This window comes from Lycium ferocissimum, chromosome 10, assembly GCF_029784015.1.
Source record: "Lycium ferocissimum isolate CSIRO_LF1 chromosome 10, AGI_CSIRO_Lferr_CH_V1, whole genome shotgun sequence".
NCBI lineage: Eukaryota > Viridiplantae > Streptophyta > Magnoliopsida > Solanales > Solanaceae > Lycium > Lycium ferocissimum.
Genome location: NC_081351.1, coordinates 56062172 through 56075629, shown reverse-complemented (window position 1 = coordinate 56075629; position 13458 = coordinate 56062172). Strand labels below are relative to the sequence as shown.

The window sequence follows — 13458 nt, the reverse complement described above, 5'->3', positions numbered from 1 at the left end:
CATTTCAAGAGCTGTAGAGATCACCCTTACAACCCAGGGGATTGGACGTAGAATTCACATTAAATTCGAATCAGTATAAATATCGTGTGTCAATTACTTTCTGCTATTTAGTTTCTGCACTTATTCTGTCTAATAGTAGACTACTGATCCTAGGAAGTAAATTGTAAAATGGTGTCATTCTTTTTTAAACTGACTAAAAAGAATAGTGATGGGAGTAAATTTTTACTCTCTCCGTCTCATATTAGTTATCCACATTACTATAAATATCTCTCTCAAAATATTTTTTCATTTACGAAATCAAGATAGAATTAGTTGATTTTTTTCTGCTTTACCCTTAACATTAATTGATTTTTTAAGTAATCAATATTGATTAAAGTGCAATTAATTAGGGAGATATAAGAGTAATGTAATAAAAATACATTTTTATTTATGAATTCTTAAAAGGCGTGTAAAAGAGAAAGTGGACAAATAATATGAAATGGAGGAAGTATAATAAAATGATACATTTAACATATCAATACAAATTAATCTTATTTAATTTTCGGAAAATCAGAAGAGATAATTCAAGCAGTATTCGGTTGCTTGTTTTCCTCCTAACATTCTTGCGCGTAAACCGCTACAGTGACTTTACACAAACACGCTCTATAAAACAATTAACGAGTACTTCATTCAATACGCCAAGTGCTCATCAGATACATCAAAATCTTGAACCACTCAAAATGGATAAAATACATTCATTGAATATATTATCTTAAAACGTTGCTTGATTTATGTTATCAAAATTCATAATCCTACAATTTTCACATGAGTTAATAACTAAAAGAAAAAATAACGCTTAAATTAAATAAAAATTAAAAGAACTTAGAAATCAAATCCACCAACATCACCAAATCCACCATCATAACCACCACCATCTGATATTGCATCTCCGATGAGCATTCCACCAAGTGCTCCACCAAGCAATCCCGCCCCCAACCCTAACCCAAAATTATTATTCTTCTTTGGCGGCCTTTGTACCGGAGGATACCCATATCCATATCCTCCACCTTGCTGTGGAGGATATGTATATTGGGGTGGTGGAGGATATCCGCCTTGCTGTGGCGTATATCCATATCCTCCAGCTGCCATAGGTTGTGGATATCCCGCAACGTGTGCTGGTGGAGTAGGTCCAACTCCATAAGCACATGCTGGAGGCGGTGGGTATGTCCCACTTGGACCTTGCGGCGGTGGGTACACAGAACTGGATCCACTTGTATTTACAGCCGGGTAAGCAGTAACCGGATGGTCAATATTAGCATCGACAGTATTATTACCACCTTGTGGTGGCGGGTACACAGAACTGGATCCACTTGTATATACAGCCGGATAAGCAGTAACTGGGTGGTCTATCTTAGCATCGACAGCGTTGTGGTTACCGGTGATCTTATCACTAAACTGGTAAGCAAAAGTGAGTTGACCTTTAGGTTTACCGGAAGGTTTTCTGATTTGATAACTTACAAATTGTTTACTTCCAGTACTGTTTGGAGATTCAAGAAGCTCTTTGATTGGAACATCAACTTCCCCAATATCTTTATCTCCAAGAGCACGTTGACACTTGATCTTGAAAACAAGATGCAAACGGTTTTGAACAGCAGCGTTATTATCTATGGTGAATTTGATAGGGAAATTCCACGTGGGGTTGTTGTCACCATCGTGATCTACGTGTGTTTTGATTTTCTGGCTGGATCTGTCGTCGAGGCCGGAGATTGAAACGACAACATATACGTCCATTTTTGTGATGAGATTGACCTTGTTGAGATCTTTACCGGACATAACATTTATTTCTAACGTGCGATATTCCATGGTTGTGAATTTGAGAGAGATTGAAGTGTAATTTGAGATGGAGAAGAAATAAAGATGGAAGGAAATTAAAGAATGGGTTATGAAATGGGAGATAAATAGGGAGCTGTGGTCAACTTGTTTGCGAGTTGGTAGCGTTACTTGGCTGGCGACTTCTTCAAGGAAGATGATCACAAGTAACCATGGTTCTAAGTGCTTTCATAATATTAACCATGGTTAAAGAGTCACTGTCACCCCACGTGGGATATGACTGCATTTTCATTTTTTATTTTTTTCTACCTAAATTAGGCCAAAAGATAATTTATTCGTTAAAATTGTAATAAATCGTGTTTTCTTAAAATAAGAAGGGGGTAAAAAAATAAAAATAAAAATAAAAAGGGGAGTTCCATCCTTTGTTCATTAAATTCCAGTTGAAACAAAGTTTTCTAAAGTGAAATAAGTAGAGTTAATTTTAGACTTTTTCTGTTTGAACTTGGAGTATATAGTTTCACAAGTTTCCAAATAGATTAACTAATAATCAAATATAAGAGTTAGATGTGATGTTTTTGCTCACCGTTTAACCATAATTCCAGTAATACCTTCTACTATTATCCTTATTACGACTCATAACTAGGACTAGGAAAAATCAGTGTTTTAAAAGGCGTTTCGGGGCGAGCCCCGGGGCGGGGCGTACCAAAAATGCCCCGGGGCAATGGGTCGGGGCGAAAGTCCCCAAAGGCGTACGTCCAGCAATTCGGGGCGAGTTTTTTTTGTTGGGGCGTGTTGGGGCGTAAGCCCAGAAAACTTCTTCAAACTAAAACGAAATTTGTTAAATAAGTCCTTAATATAATGCCCAAATTCTCAAAAGTCAACATGTAATTACTCAAATGTTTTAAAAAGGAACTGAAGCATTAAATTTAAAAGTCAAGACCTTTTTTATTGTTTAGAATGCATAATATATATTCTTTTCCAATAATTTATCTTGTCTTCTACTATCTCAAAAAAGTAACGAGCAATCACTTGTACTTGTAAGTAGCGTATAATAGATTGTTCTAATTAGTTTTTTTGTGAGGGTGGAGCATATATATATATATATATATATATATATATATATATATATATATATATATATATCTCCATTTTATATATATATATATATATATATATATATATATATATATATATATATATATATATATATAGTTTTCTTCAATTTTTTAGGCTATTTCACCTATTTAAAAGTATTTATTATAATTATATCATTTTATAAAATCTAAAAATTAAAACCCCATGGGGCTTACGCCCCGTGTCTCGGAACATGCCTCGGCTTTCCTGAAAGTGACGTAAAATCGCCTCTTACGCCCCTCGCCTTTTAAAACATTGGGAAAAATATCCAATGGTCAAATTAATTAAACTTTTAATTCATACTTAGTTAAATAGAGTCGTATAAAACTAAAACGAATGGAATGTAATTTAATGCATCTTATTCGCACGCACAAGTACACAAATGTTTTTTTGTTGTAGATTGAAAAGATATTTAAGAATAACCACAGTCCTCAAGTCACTTAAAAAAAAAAAATGAAAATAGAAATTAGAAGCATAACAGCAAGTTTTAGTCAACAAAAATCACGGAACACCTAATAAAAAAAATCTAGGCAAGAGCCCACTTGCAGAAGACCAGTGTCTATGGACAATTTTGGCATATGACACTAGGAATCTTCTATGATCCCAACAGTTCATGTTTCATGTTTGAATACTTCTTCTTGCTTATTAAGAAACAAAAAACAAAAAAGAATACTGCTTTTAGGGGTCGTTTGGTACACAGTATTAGCTGAGATATTTCTGCATTAACTATGGAACTAATTTTATATCATATTTAGTAGAAGGTATAAATTTATTTTGGGATAAATTATATTTTGTATCAAACAAAGTATAAAGTGCATCCCAAACTTAAAGATGGGATATCCCATCTTATCCCATTAATCCTGGGATTATTTTATCCTATCTCCTAGAGGGGATAAATTAGTCCCAAGAGATGGATAAATTAGTCCCAGAATTATAATCGTGGGATAATTTTGTCTACACGTAGACAAAATCTATCTACGGATTATACTTTATTTGATATAAATTTATCCAAAGATTAATTATGGGATTAATTTTATACTTTATTTGATATAAGGTATAAATTTATTCCAGAATAAATTTATACCTTTTACAAAATATGGTATAAAATTAATCCCGCAATTAATGCTAAAATATCTCAGTTAATACCGTGTTTCAAACGAGCCCTTACAGTATGGGCGTCTGAAACTAATTGGCGACTAAGAAAAGTCTAGATGATACTTGTAGTGCACTTTGACCAAGCCAACGAAAAAAAAAAAACGTAGAAGGAGAGTGGTATATTCTAGAAAAGTTGATAAGGATACCTAACCTAATGCAAGGAACTTCCATTTTCTTCAATTTACCTACGATGACTAGGGTATTTAGCACGGGTTCAATAGTTGAATTGAAAAAACAATATTAAAAATTGTATATTTGATCTTCTCCCCTTAAAATTAATATAAATATATAAACACTGCTACTCCCTTTGTCTCAATTTATCTAATATAATTTCTTCTTTAGTTTGTCTAAAAAAAAAGATACATTTTCTTATTTAGGAATAATTTAACTTTAAATTTTATATTTTACGCTTATCGAGATGATCTATAATCACATAAATATCTTTAGCTTGTTTTAAATTACAAAATTTAAAAGTCTTTTTTTTTAAAAAAAAAATCGTATCTAGTTAAATTATATCACATAAATTGAGATAGAAGAATATTAATTTATTCTGTAACTTTTAATCCTACAACAATTAAAATACTCATAGAAGCTTCCAAATTATATTCTTTCAAAAAATACGTCAATGTCATCATCAAAGCTGTGTTGAAACATTCAATAAATACATTCTTCCAAAAAATACGTCAATGCCAGCTTCTGTATTTGCTTCGTGTTCTATCTTCTTTCCCTGTGCAAAAATAAAATCACCGATTTGAGTTCCTAATACAGAATGCATATGAATTTTCACCTGGATTCCTCTAGATGCTCCATCTATATTACATTTAAACAAATCGGTATGAGGCAACTCCTACAGAACTCTAGTTACCTTCAAAGTAAGAGTATAGTTTACCAGTAACTTGAGTATATCAAGCCATCTATGAGGGGTAAATATCTCAAAAGGTCATTGAACTTTGAGAAATTATATAATAAAGTTATTAAATTTTACTACATATTAATAAAATTACTCAATTTTGGCCTATTATCTCATAAAATCACTCAACTACATATGTCATCAAAAAAATCTGACATGACAATATTAATTAATTATTTTATGCCATGTAGATATGAACTCCACAATAAAATAAAATAAATTCATATCTTTAAACCCACACCGACTCACCCCACCCACAAGGGTTTTATCTAAAAACCCTTTTCCCTATTCTCTCTCCACTTTTCTTCTCTTTGTTTCTTTCCCCAAATGTTCTCACCAAAAAGGAGTTAAAAAGTGAGAAAGAGATTGAGTACGCACTATTGAAGAGATTAAATCTTTTTGTTTTGTAAGAATTGTACAAGTATTTAATAATTGAGATGATTATAATTTCCTTAATCAGTATTATTAGAAAAATGTTATTAATTTTGATACTTTAACATTGCAACATTTATTTTCTCTTTCTGGAGTTGAAAACTTTTTAACTTCTTTAATTGTACAACTAGTGAACATTTATTCTAAGTAATTATTTTGATCCAACCTACTTTTAAGGAAACAGTGAGAAGAAGGTATAGATAAGGGAAAAATGAGTTTTGGATGAAGGGTTGGTGAGTGAGTGAGTATAAAAATATGAATTTATTTTATTGTGGGGCCCCTGTCTACATGACATAAAATAATTAATTAATATTGTCATGTCAGATTTTTTTGATGACATGTGTAGTTGAGTGATTTTATGAGATAATAGGCTAAAGTTAAGTGATTTTATTGATATATAACAAAGTTAAATGATTTTATTACATAATTTCTCAAAGTTCAATGACTTTTTGAGATATTTACCCATCTATGAGGCACTCTGTTGATCCCTGAATTCTTGATTTTCACCAACATTTGATGGGGCTTGATACTTGATATATAGTCCTGCTTGTGCTCACTGTATCTCCATGTACGTTGGAATTTCTCTTCTTTCAAAGTTTCCAGATAATAATGGTTAGGATTGCCCAGAAAATAGCTTGTAGACTGGGTACTACTCGTGCTTTCCACCACTTTCATATGACCTGATGAAGTAATCCTCCAATGGATAACCCTGCAAAAGAAGAAAAGTAGGACCAAGTCTAGCAGTAGGTGTTTACAGGAATACATGAGCTATGGTTTTCTCCTTCGGATCATTGTCACAACAGTCAGGGTCGGATCTACGTATAGCCCAGAGTGTTCATCCGAACCTCCTCAGTCAGAAAATTACACTATTTATATAACGTCAAATTTTTATTTTATGTGTATATAGTTAATACTGAACCTCCTCAACACAAATGAAAGGCGTAGCTCAGGGCTGCAGGGGGTTCAGATTCGCACAAGGAGCGCCGCACACGGGTTCGAACCCTGCTTACAACATTTGCTCAACATTTTATTTCAGACGTTTCATTAAACAAAACGACGTAGTTTAGTAACGTTTCATTTACTTACAATAAATGAACAAAACGGCGTAGTTTAGTAAGGGGACATAGATAATTGGATTCAAATCCGTAATCTCAAAGTCAAATACTAAAAAAAGCCCCACTGTGTTTTCTTTCTCTCTTCCGCCACTGTCCTCGCCTTTTTTTTTTTTTTTTTGCTTAGTTCTGTCCATTGATTTAGCCAATCCATTGCCGGCCGTCGACCTCTACTTATCGCCGGTCGTCTCTCTGGTCTCGGTTCATGGCTTCCTTGGTAAGTTCTTAGTTCCCTTCTTTTTCTATATTTTTTCTTTTCTAAAATTCTATATATTTGCTTACACTCCCAGTCGATGATTGGAGCTTAATGCAGTTTCTTGAAGAAGCAGATTCTAAGTTGGAATATTCCGTGCTTTGTACGTTGGAATATTCTAAGTTGGTTGCGACGAGTTATGGACAAGGCAATTTTTCCGACTTTGTTTTAAGACATAAGTTGCTTATGAATTTTGTTGGATGGAAATATTAAGGAATTTGGGGTTAAAAGTGAATTATGGAAGGTTAGACATTTCATGAAAATTTGGGGCCAAAAGTGAAGTTTTGGAAACTTGAAATTCAAAAAAAAAAAAAAAAAAAAAAAAAGAGAGGGAGGTGGCCGGCCACATGGAGGTGTGGGCCATGGCCACATGTGCTAAATATATAAGCATGTATAAGATGATAATTAAATCATCTTCATCATTTGCACACCTAGAAAGTTCAAGAAAAATGGAGAAAAAAAATTAGGAAGGCCATTCGGCCACCCCCAAACCGAAGAGAAACAAGGAGATATTGAACAAGGAAAATTATGTTCTCCTAGATTTCTTACTAATTGAAAGGCCCTCGTTAACGTGGAGTAGTTGTTGGGACAAGAAAACCGCTCGTTGTTGCCATGTAGAACTCTAGCCGAGAAAGAAGTGGGATGGAAGAGGTAAGACTTAATCCTTATTTTTATATGCTATGCATGGTTTGTGCATGTTGTGGAATGTGGAAGTGAATGAAACTCATGAAATTGTGTATGTGGAAGTTGAGCCGTGAAGTGTGGTCTTGGCCGAGTGTGTGTGCTTGATGTAGGAATGAAGAACTAAATTTATTTAGTATGTTTGGATTGTTGTGTTGTGGATTCTATGGTGCTAATGGAAGTTTAATGATTCAAAGCGAAGTTATAGTTGTTTGCGGCTTGTTATGGAATTTTATATAGTTTATTGAATTTATGGAAGTAATGGATTATTAATGTAGTTTATGAATTTGGAAGGAAGAAAATGTATTTTTGTTGTTCTTATGGAAATTTGAGGTTTCGGGTGGAGTAGAGCATTAATTGGATTGTTTGAAATATTGTGCGGATTGTTGGAAATGTTCTTGAATTGTGTTTGAATGGTTTTGGATTGGTATTTGAATATGCGATCGTTGATATTAGTTTAAATGTATGAAGTTGAATTGAATATGCATGAATGTCGTCGAATTATGTAGAAAGGAGTTATTAATGTTAGAATGCGTTTGGAATTGCTTATTGATATTGTTGATGTGGTTGTTGGTATTGTTGTTGGCTATTTGGCCAAGTTGAATTCTCGGGGTCGTTGAATTTACGGGGGAAGATCGCCCAAATTTCTGTGGAATTAAGTGTTAGTGTGGAATTGGATTCCTAAGTGTTTACGGCTAATGGTTAATGCTTAATGACGTTGTTGTAGATTGTTGGAAGCCCGAGACCTAAGCTTGACTAGCGTAGGAAGCAAACGAGGTATGTAAAGCTACTCTTTCTCTCTTTGGCATGTCCTAGAGTAAATAAGCTATGACACGATTCTCGAGGTAATTCTACTCTGGTGATCCGAGCATGTCCATGATTCTTATTTTTCTCTTGATATTCGCATTCTTAATGTGATCGAGTTATGGTCCCTATGTCTTTTGTATGACTAAATTTTAAAAGTGGCATAAAAGTTTTGTTTTCAAAAGAGTTTTGGTCCCTAAACGATTCCGAAACTACGAACGTCCGTAACTTTCACAAACGGGCTCGGATCGCTCCGAAACGCTCATAGGAGGTTTCATAATGTATAACATCCCCGACTTTCATAGGCGGGCTCGGATTTGGTTTGATACCTATCCGTGGCCCCCGAGACTTTTCCATGCTTAGACCTAACGATTTTCCGAAAAAGACTTAGTGTGATTATTGTTCTAACCCCGAGTATGGTTACTTACTTTTCAACGAGTACGAAATGAGAATTTTATGTATATGATTCCGATACGAAGTTATGACCTTTAAGGTTCGGTTTGATACTTCCGAGTGGCATTCGGAAGAAACGTGATTGGGCTATTGTCCTAATTTGTAAATAATGATTTGTTTTGATTAATTTATTAAGTCTTTGTAGATGTTTGCATTGCATATGGTTTTACATTGCATATGGTTATAAATATTTTGAATTGCATATAGATCCCACGATTCTGCTCGTGCACACTGTTATTACTTCCTTCGCCGAGTCCCGGGCCGGTTGTTATCGTGCGCACAATTCGAAGTATGATGAGCTTCCGAAGTATGATGAGCGTCTGATATGATATGATATGTTTTCGAAGTATGATGTGTCCGGTACGTCGAGCCCCTCTTGGCCGGGTACCGTGTATATATGATATAATGTTATGATGTGTGACGGAAATACGGAGATATGAAACTTCCGAAGTATGATGAGTTGTGGCGCCTGAGGCAGGAGGGGCGACCACGTTCTGTCCGCCGGGTCCTATTACGGGCCGCATAGGGTATGTGATATGACAATATGATGATATGATGACATGATAATTTGGTAATGTGATAATCTGATGACATGATAATCTGATGATATGATAATTTGATGATATGATAATCTGATGATATGATAATCTGATAAGATGATAATATGATGACATGGTATGATATGATGATTCTGTTCACCGCGTCCCTCGTCAGAGGGCCGGGGCACGTTACATGAACATGTATATGATGATTTTATCTACCGAGTCCTCACTGAGGGGCGGGACACGCTATATGTATATATGATGATTATATGATTTTGATATGCATGATAAATCTTTTCGAAGGCAAGTCTTATGATTTTTCTCGTACTCTTTACTTGGTATGATCCCGCTTATTGTATTTCATGCTTTACATACTCGGTACATATTCCGTACAGACCCCACTTTCTTCGGGGTCGCGTTTCATGCCGCGCGGGTACACCCGGATGAGCGGAAGATATTAGTAGAAGATGTTCCGGCGGGATTGGCGAGCTCCATTTTCTCACGGAGTCTTTGCCGAGTCGGGGCATCATGTTATGGTATACGGAGTTACGTTAGAGATTTTGCGAGAGAACGTTTGTGTCGTGGGTATAAGACGTCAGTTATGTAATCGGCTATGTAAGCCGATATATTACTATGCATTGTATTATAAGTTTCATATGTTACAGATTTTATTTGATTCGAGAAAGGTAAAAAGCACATTATTCTTTGAAAAAATTTCGTTATGTATTTGTGTCACGATTTGAAAGCCAGCGTGATTATGAGAATTATGTGAGTCAGCGGGTTCGCTCGGCCCTAAATGAGGGTCGGGTGCCCATCACCCCCTAACAGAAATTAGGGTGTGACAAATGCGTCGTTTTAATTCTGAATGGTTTGATGATGTATATCATGATTGGTTGGAGTATAGTGTGAGCAAAGATGCAGTCTATGGTTTATATTGTTATCTATTTAAAGGCCATAACACTAATCAAGGTGGAGGTGAAGTATTTTCAACTATTGGGTTTAATAGTTGGCAGAAAAAGAAGAATGTTGGAAAACATATTGGTCTACAGAACAGCCCACATAACCAGTCAAAAAAGAAATGTCAAGGTTTATTGCGGGTAGAACATTCTATTCATTTTGCACTTGAGATGCAATTTAATCAATTTAAGCATGCGTATTGGGTCCGCTTAAGTGCTTCAGTTGACATAGTAAGACTTCTTATAACTCAAGGATTGGCATTTTGAGGTCATGATAAATCTAAATCATCACTTAGTAGGGGTAATTTTCTTCAAATTCTCTCATGGTATGCGAAAAAGTGTGATCAAATTCGTGATCATGTACTGGAACATGCTCCTCAAGATGATCAAATAACTTCTCCAATGATTCAGAAAGATATTGTGAGTGCTTGTAAGATAGAAACAATTAAAGTTATTCTTGAGGAATTAAATGGTGACTACTTTTCCTTTCTAGTTGATGATTCTTTTGATGTGTCATGCAAGGAGCAAATGGTTATTGTCTTACGATATATTAATAGAAATGGATTTGAGATGGAGCGACTTCTTGATACTGTTCATGTTCAAGATACTATGTTTTATCTCTAAAGAAGGCAATTGTTAATTTACTTGCTCAACGTTCCTTAAGTCTATCATATGTGCGTGGACAATATTAAGATGGGGCAAGCAATATGCAAGGTGAAATCAATGGCCTTAAAATGTTGATTAAGCAAGAAAGTAGATCGGCTAATTCCATTCGTTGTTTTGCTCATCAACTTCAACTAACTCTTGTTGCGGTCTCAAAAAAATGTATTGAAGTAGGAACACTTGTAGTATTAGTTTCAAATATTTTGAATGTATTGGGATCTTCTTTTAAGCATATGGATGAATTTCGAGATTCTCAAAAAGAAAGAATTCAAGAGGCATTAGATTTGGGTGAGCTTACAACCGGTAGGGGCTTAAATCAAGAACTTGGTCTTTCAAGAGCTTGTGATACTCGTTGGGGATCTCATTTTAAATCTTTCAACGATTTTATTCTTATGTTTGGCTTATTCTTAATGTTCTTGAATCACTTGTTCTTGATGCAAGATTATTGGATGACAGAGCCAAGGCAATGGGATATCTCGAAGCTTGTCGAACATATGAGGTTGCGTTCATGTTGCATTTGATGAGTGATTTTTAGCAATCACAAATGAGCTTAATAAATGCTTACAAAAAAAGGAGCAAGACTTGGCAAATGCCATGCTACTTGTTGAAGTAGCAAAAATAAGGTTGCAAAAGTATAGGGATGAAGAATGGGATTCTCTTATTGCTAAGGTATCTTTGTTTTGTATCAGGCATGAGATTTTGGTACCTAACTTTGAGGAGCCATATGTTAGCTCTTTAAGATCACGAAGGAGACTTGGTGACAATAAAGTCTCACATCATTATCGTGTTGAAGTATTTTGCAATATTATTGATTGGCAACTTCAAGAACTTAAAGATCGTTTTGGCGAAGTGACGACTGATTTGCTTCATGAAATTGCTTGTTTGAATCCAATTGACTTATTTTCAAGTTTTAACATCAGAAAAATAATGAAAATGGCTAAATTATATCCTGATGACTTTAATGAATTCAATATGGGTTCTCTTGAGAATCAACTTGCAAGTTACATTATTGATGTCTGTGATGTTGATGAAAGGTTCTCCAATCTTAAAGGGCTTTGTGATCTCTCGAAAAGATTAGTTTAGAAAAAGAAGCATTCAAATTATGCTCTTGTGTTTCGCTTAGTGAAACTTGCTTTGCTTCTGCCAGTTGCCACTGCATCCGTTGACAAAGCTTTTTCGGCAATGATGTTTATCAAGAATGACTTGCGGAGTCAAATGAGTGATGATTTTTTCAGCGGTTGTTTGGTGCCTTATCTAGAAAAAGATGTATTTGATAATATTTCTAATGATGCTATTATTAAGACATACCAAGATATGAAACCTCATAGAATACAATTGTAAAGCTCCATGGTTCTTGCATCGTCTAACTTAGTTTCCACTCCAAAAGCTTACTAGCTTTTGTTTTTGCTTCAAAAGCTCTCAAGCTTTTACTTTTGTAATATAGCATCTTCCAGTTGCCTTTGTTAATGGAAACTTCTTGCTTCATTAAAAAAAAGTAATTTGTTATTTTATTTTACTCAATGTTTTTGTTATGGATAAGTTATTTAATTTTGATCCCAGCTAAATCTTTACAGGATATCACTGATATATATTTTTCTTTTATCAGCATCGGTATGATGGAATCATTCTATTTGTGTACCTTATTGACTTCCTACTGTCTGTCTGCAGCATTCATGGCCAATGTGCTATCATCATGTTTGATGTAACAGTGAGATTAACATATGCTCCCATTTGTGCTTTGGGTCTGATGGATATTTACTGCATCTGTTAAATCAGTGTCTGTGAGAATATTCACATTGTTCTTTGTGGAAATAAGGTTGATGTGAAGAACTGTCAAGTTAAGGCAAAGCAGGTTACTTTCCACCGGAAGAAGAATCTTCAATACTATGACATATCAGCGAAGAGTAACTACAACTTTGGGAAGCCTTTCATCTACCTTGCTAGGAAACTTGTTGGGTAATCCTTTGTTGCCTTGTCCAATTCTCAGTTGATGCTTAATGTAGATTGATGGAGATTTTCGTCTATTTAGGGCTAACCCAAACAAAGAATTTCACAACAGATAGTAGATTGTGCTAGCATAGCTATTTTCAGATAACACAACCCGTGTTATCTTGTCATGTCGAGTTCAGATGATCAATAATCAAATCTTCAGTTTAATTAGGCATTTTATGTGTCACATTTGATAGTGATATAAACAATGGCCACAATGGGGCAATACAACAAATTCAGTGATTTGTTTTTGTCAGCTTCATACCTTCTTGACTTCGTAGGACTATCGGTTGCTTTTATATTTTAAGTTTTCAAGTAGAGTTTTTATTGTTTCTTCCCTTACTCTCAAGATTTTATTATGTAGCAGGACATGGGTGTCACACCCTACCCTTATTAGGGTGTGATGGGCACCCGACCCCACATCCGGAGCCGAGCGAACCCACAGACTCTTATTACGCACGTAAATTAAATTTTTTTTTTTTTTTCAAATAAGGATAAAATGCAAAATATAACTTTCAGAGATAATAATTTTCGTTGCTTTCAAATTACATAAAACCGGTAGTCA

General features: G+C 34.8%; 1 protein-coding gene and 1 long non-coding RNA gene across 2 annotated transcripts; one reads left to right on the top strand and one right to left on the bottom strand.

Annotated features, from left to right (window-relative positions):
* Positions 1–720: 720 nt before the first annotated feature.
* Positions 721–1965, bottom strand: LOC132034359 (protein SRC2). Its single transcript, XM_059424685.1, has one exon. It carries the CDS (start codon positions 1840–1842, stop codon positions 862–864), a length of 981 nt encoding a protein of 326 aa, XP_059280668.1. The 5' UTR covers positions 1843–1965; the 3' UTR covers positions 721–861.
* A 4439-nt stretch (positions 1966–6404) lies between these two features.
* LOC132032410 (uncharacterized) lies at positions 6405–13181 on the top strand. Its single transcript, XR_009408440.1, has 2 exons — positions 6405–6769; positions 12721–13181. It is a non-coding gene; the product is annotated as an uncharacterized LOC132032410 (long non-coding RNA).
* The last annotated feature ends 277 nt before the right edge of the window (positions 13182–13458 follow it).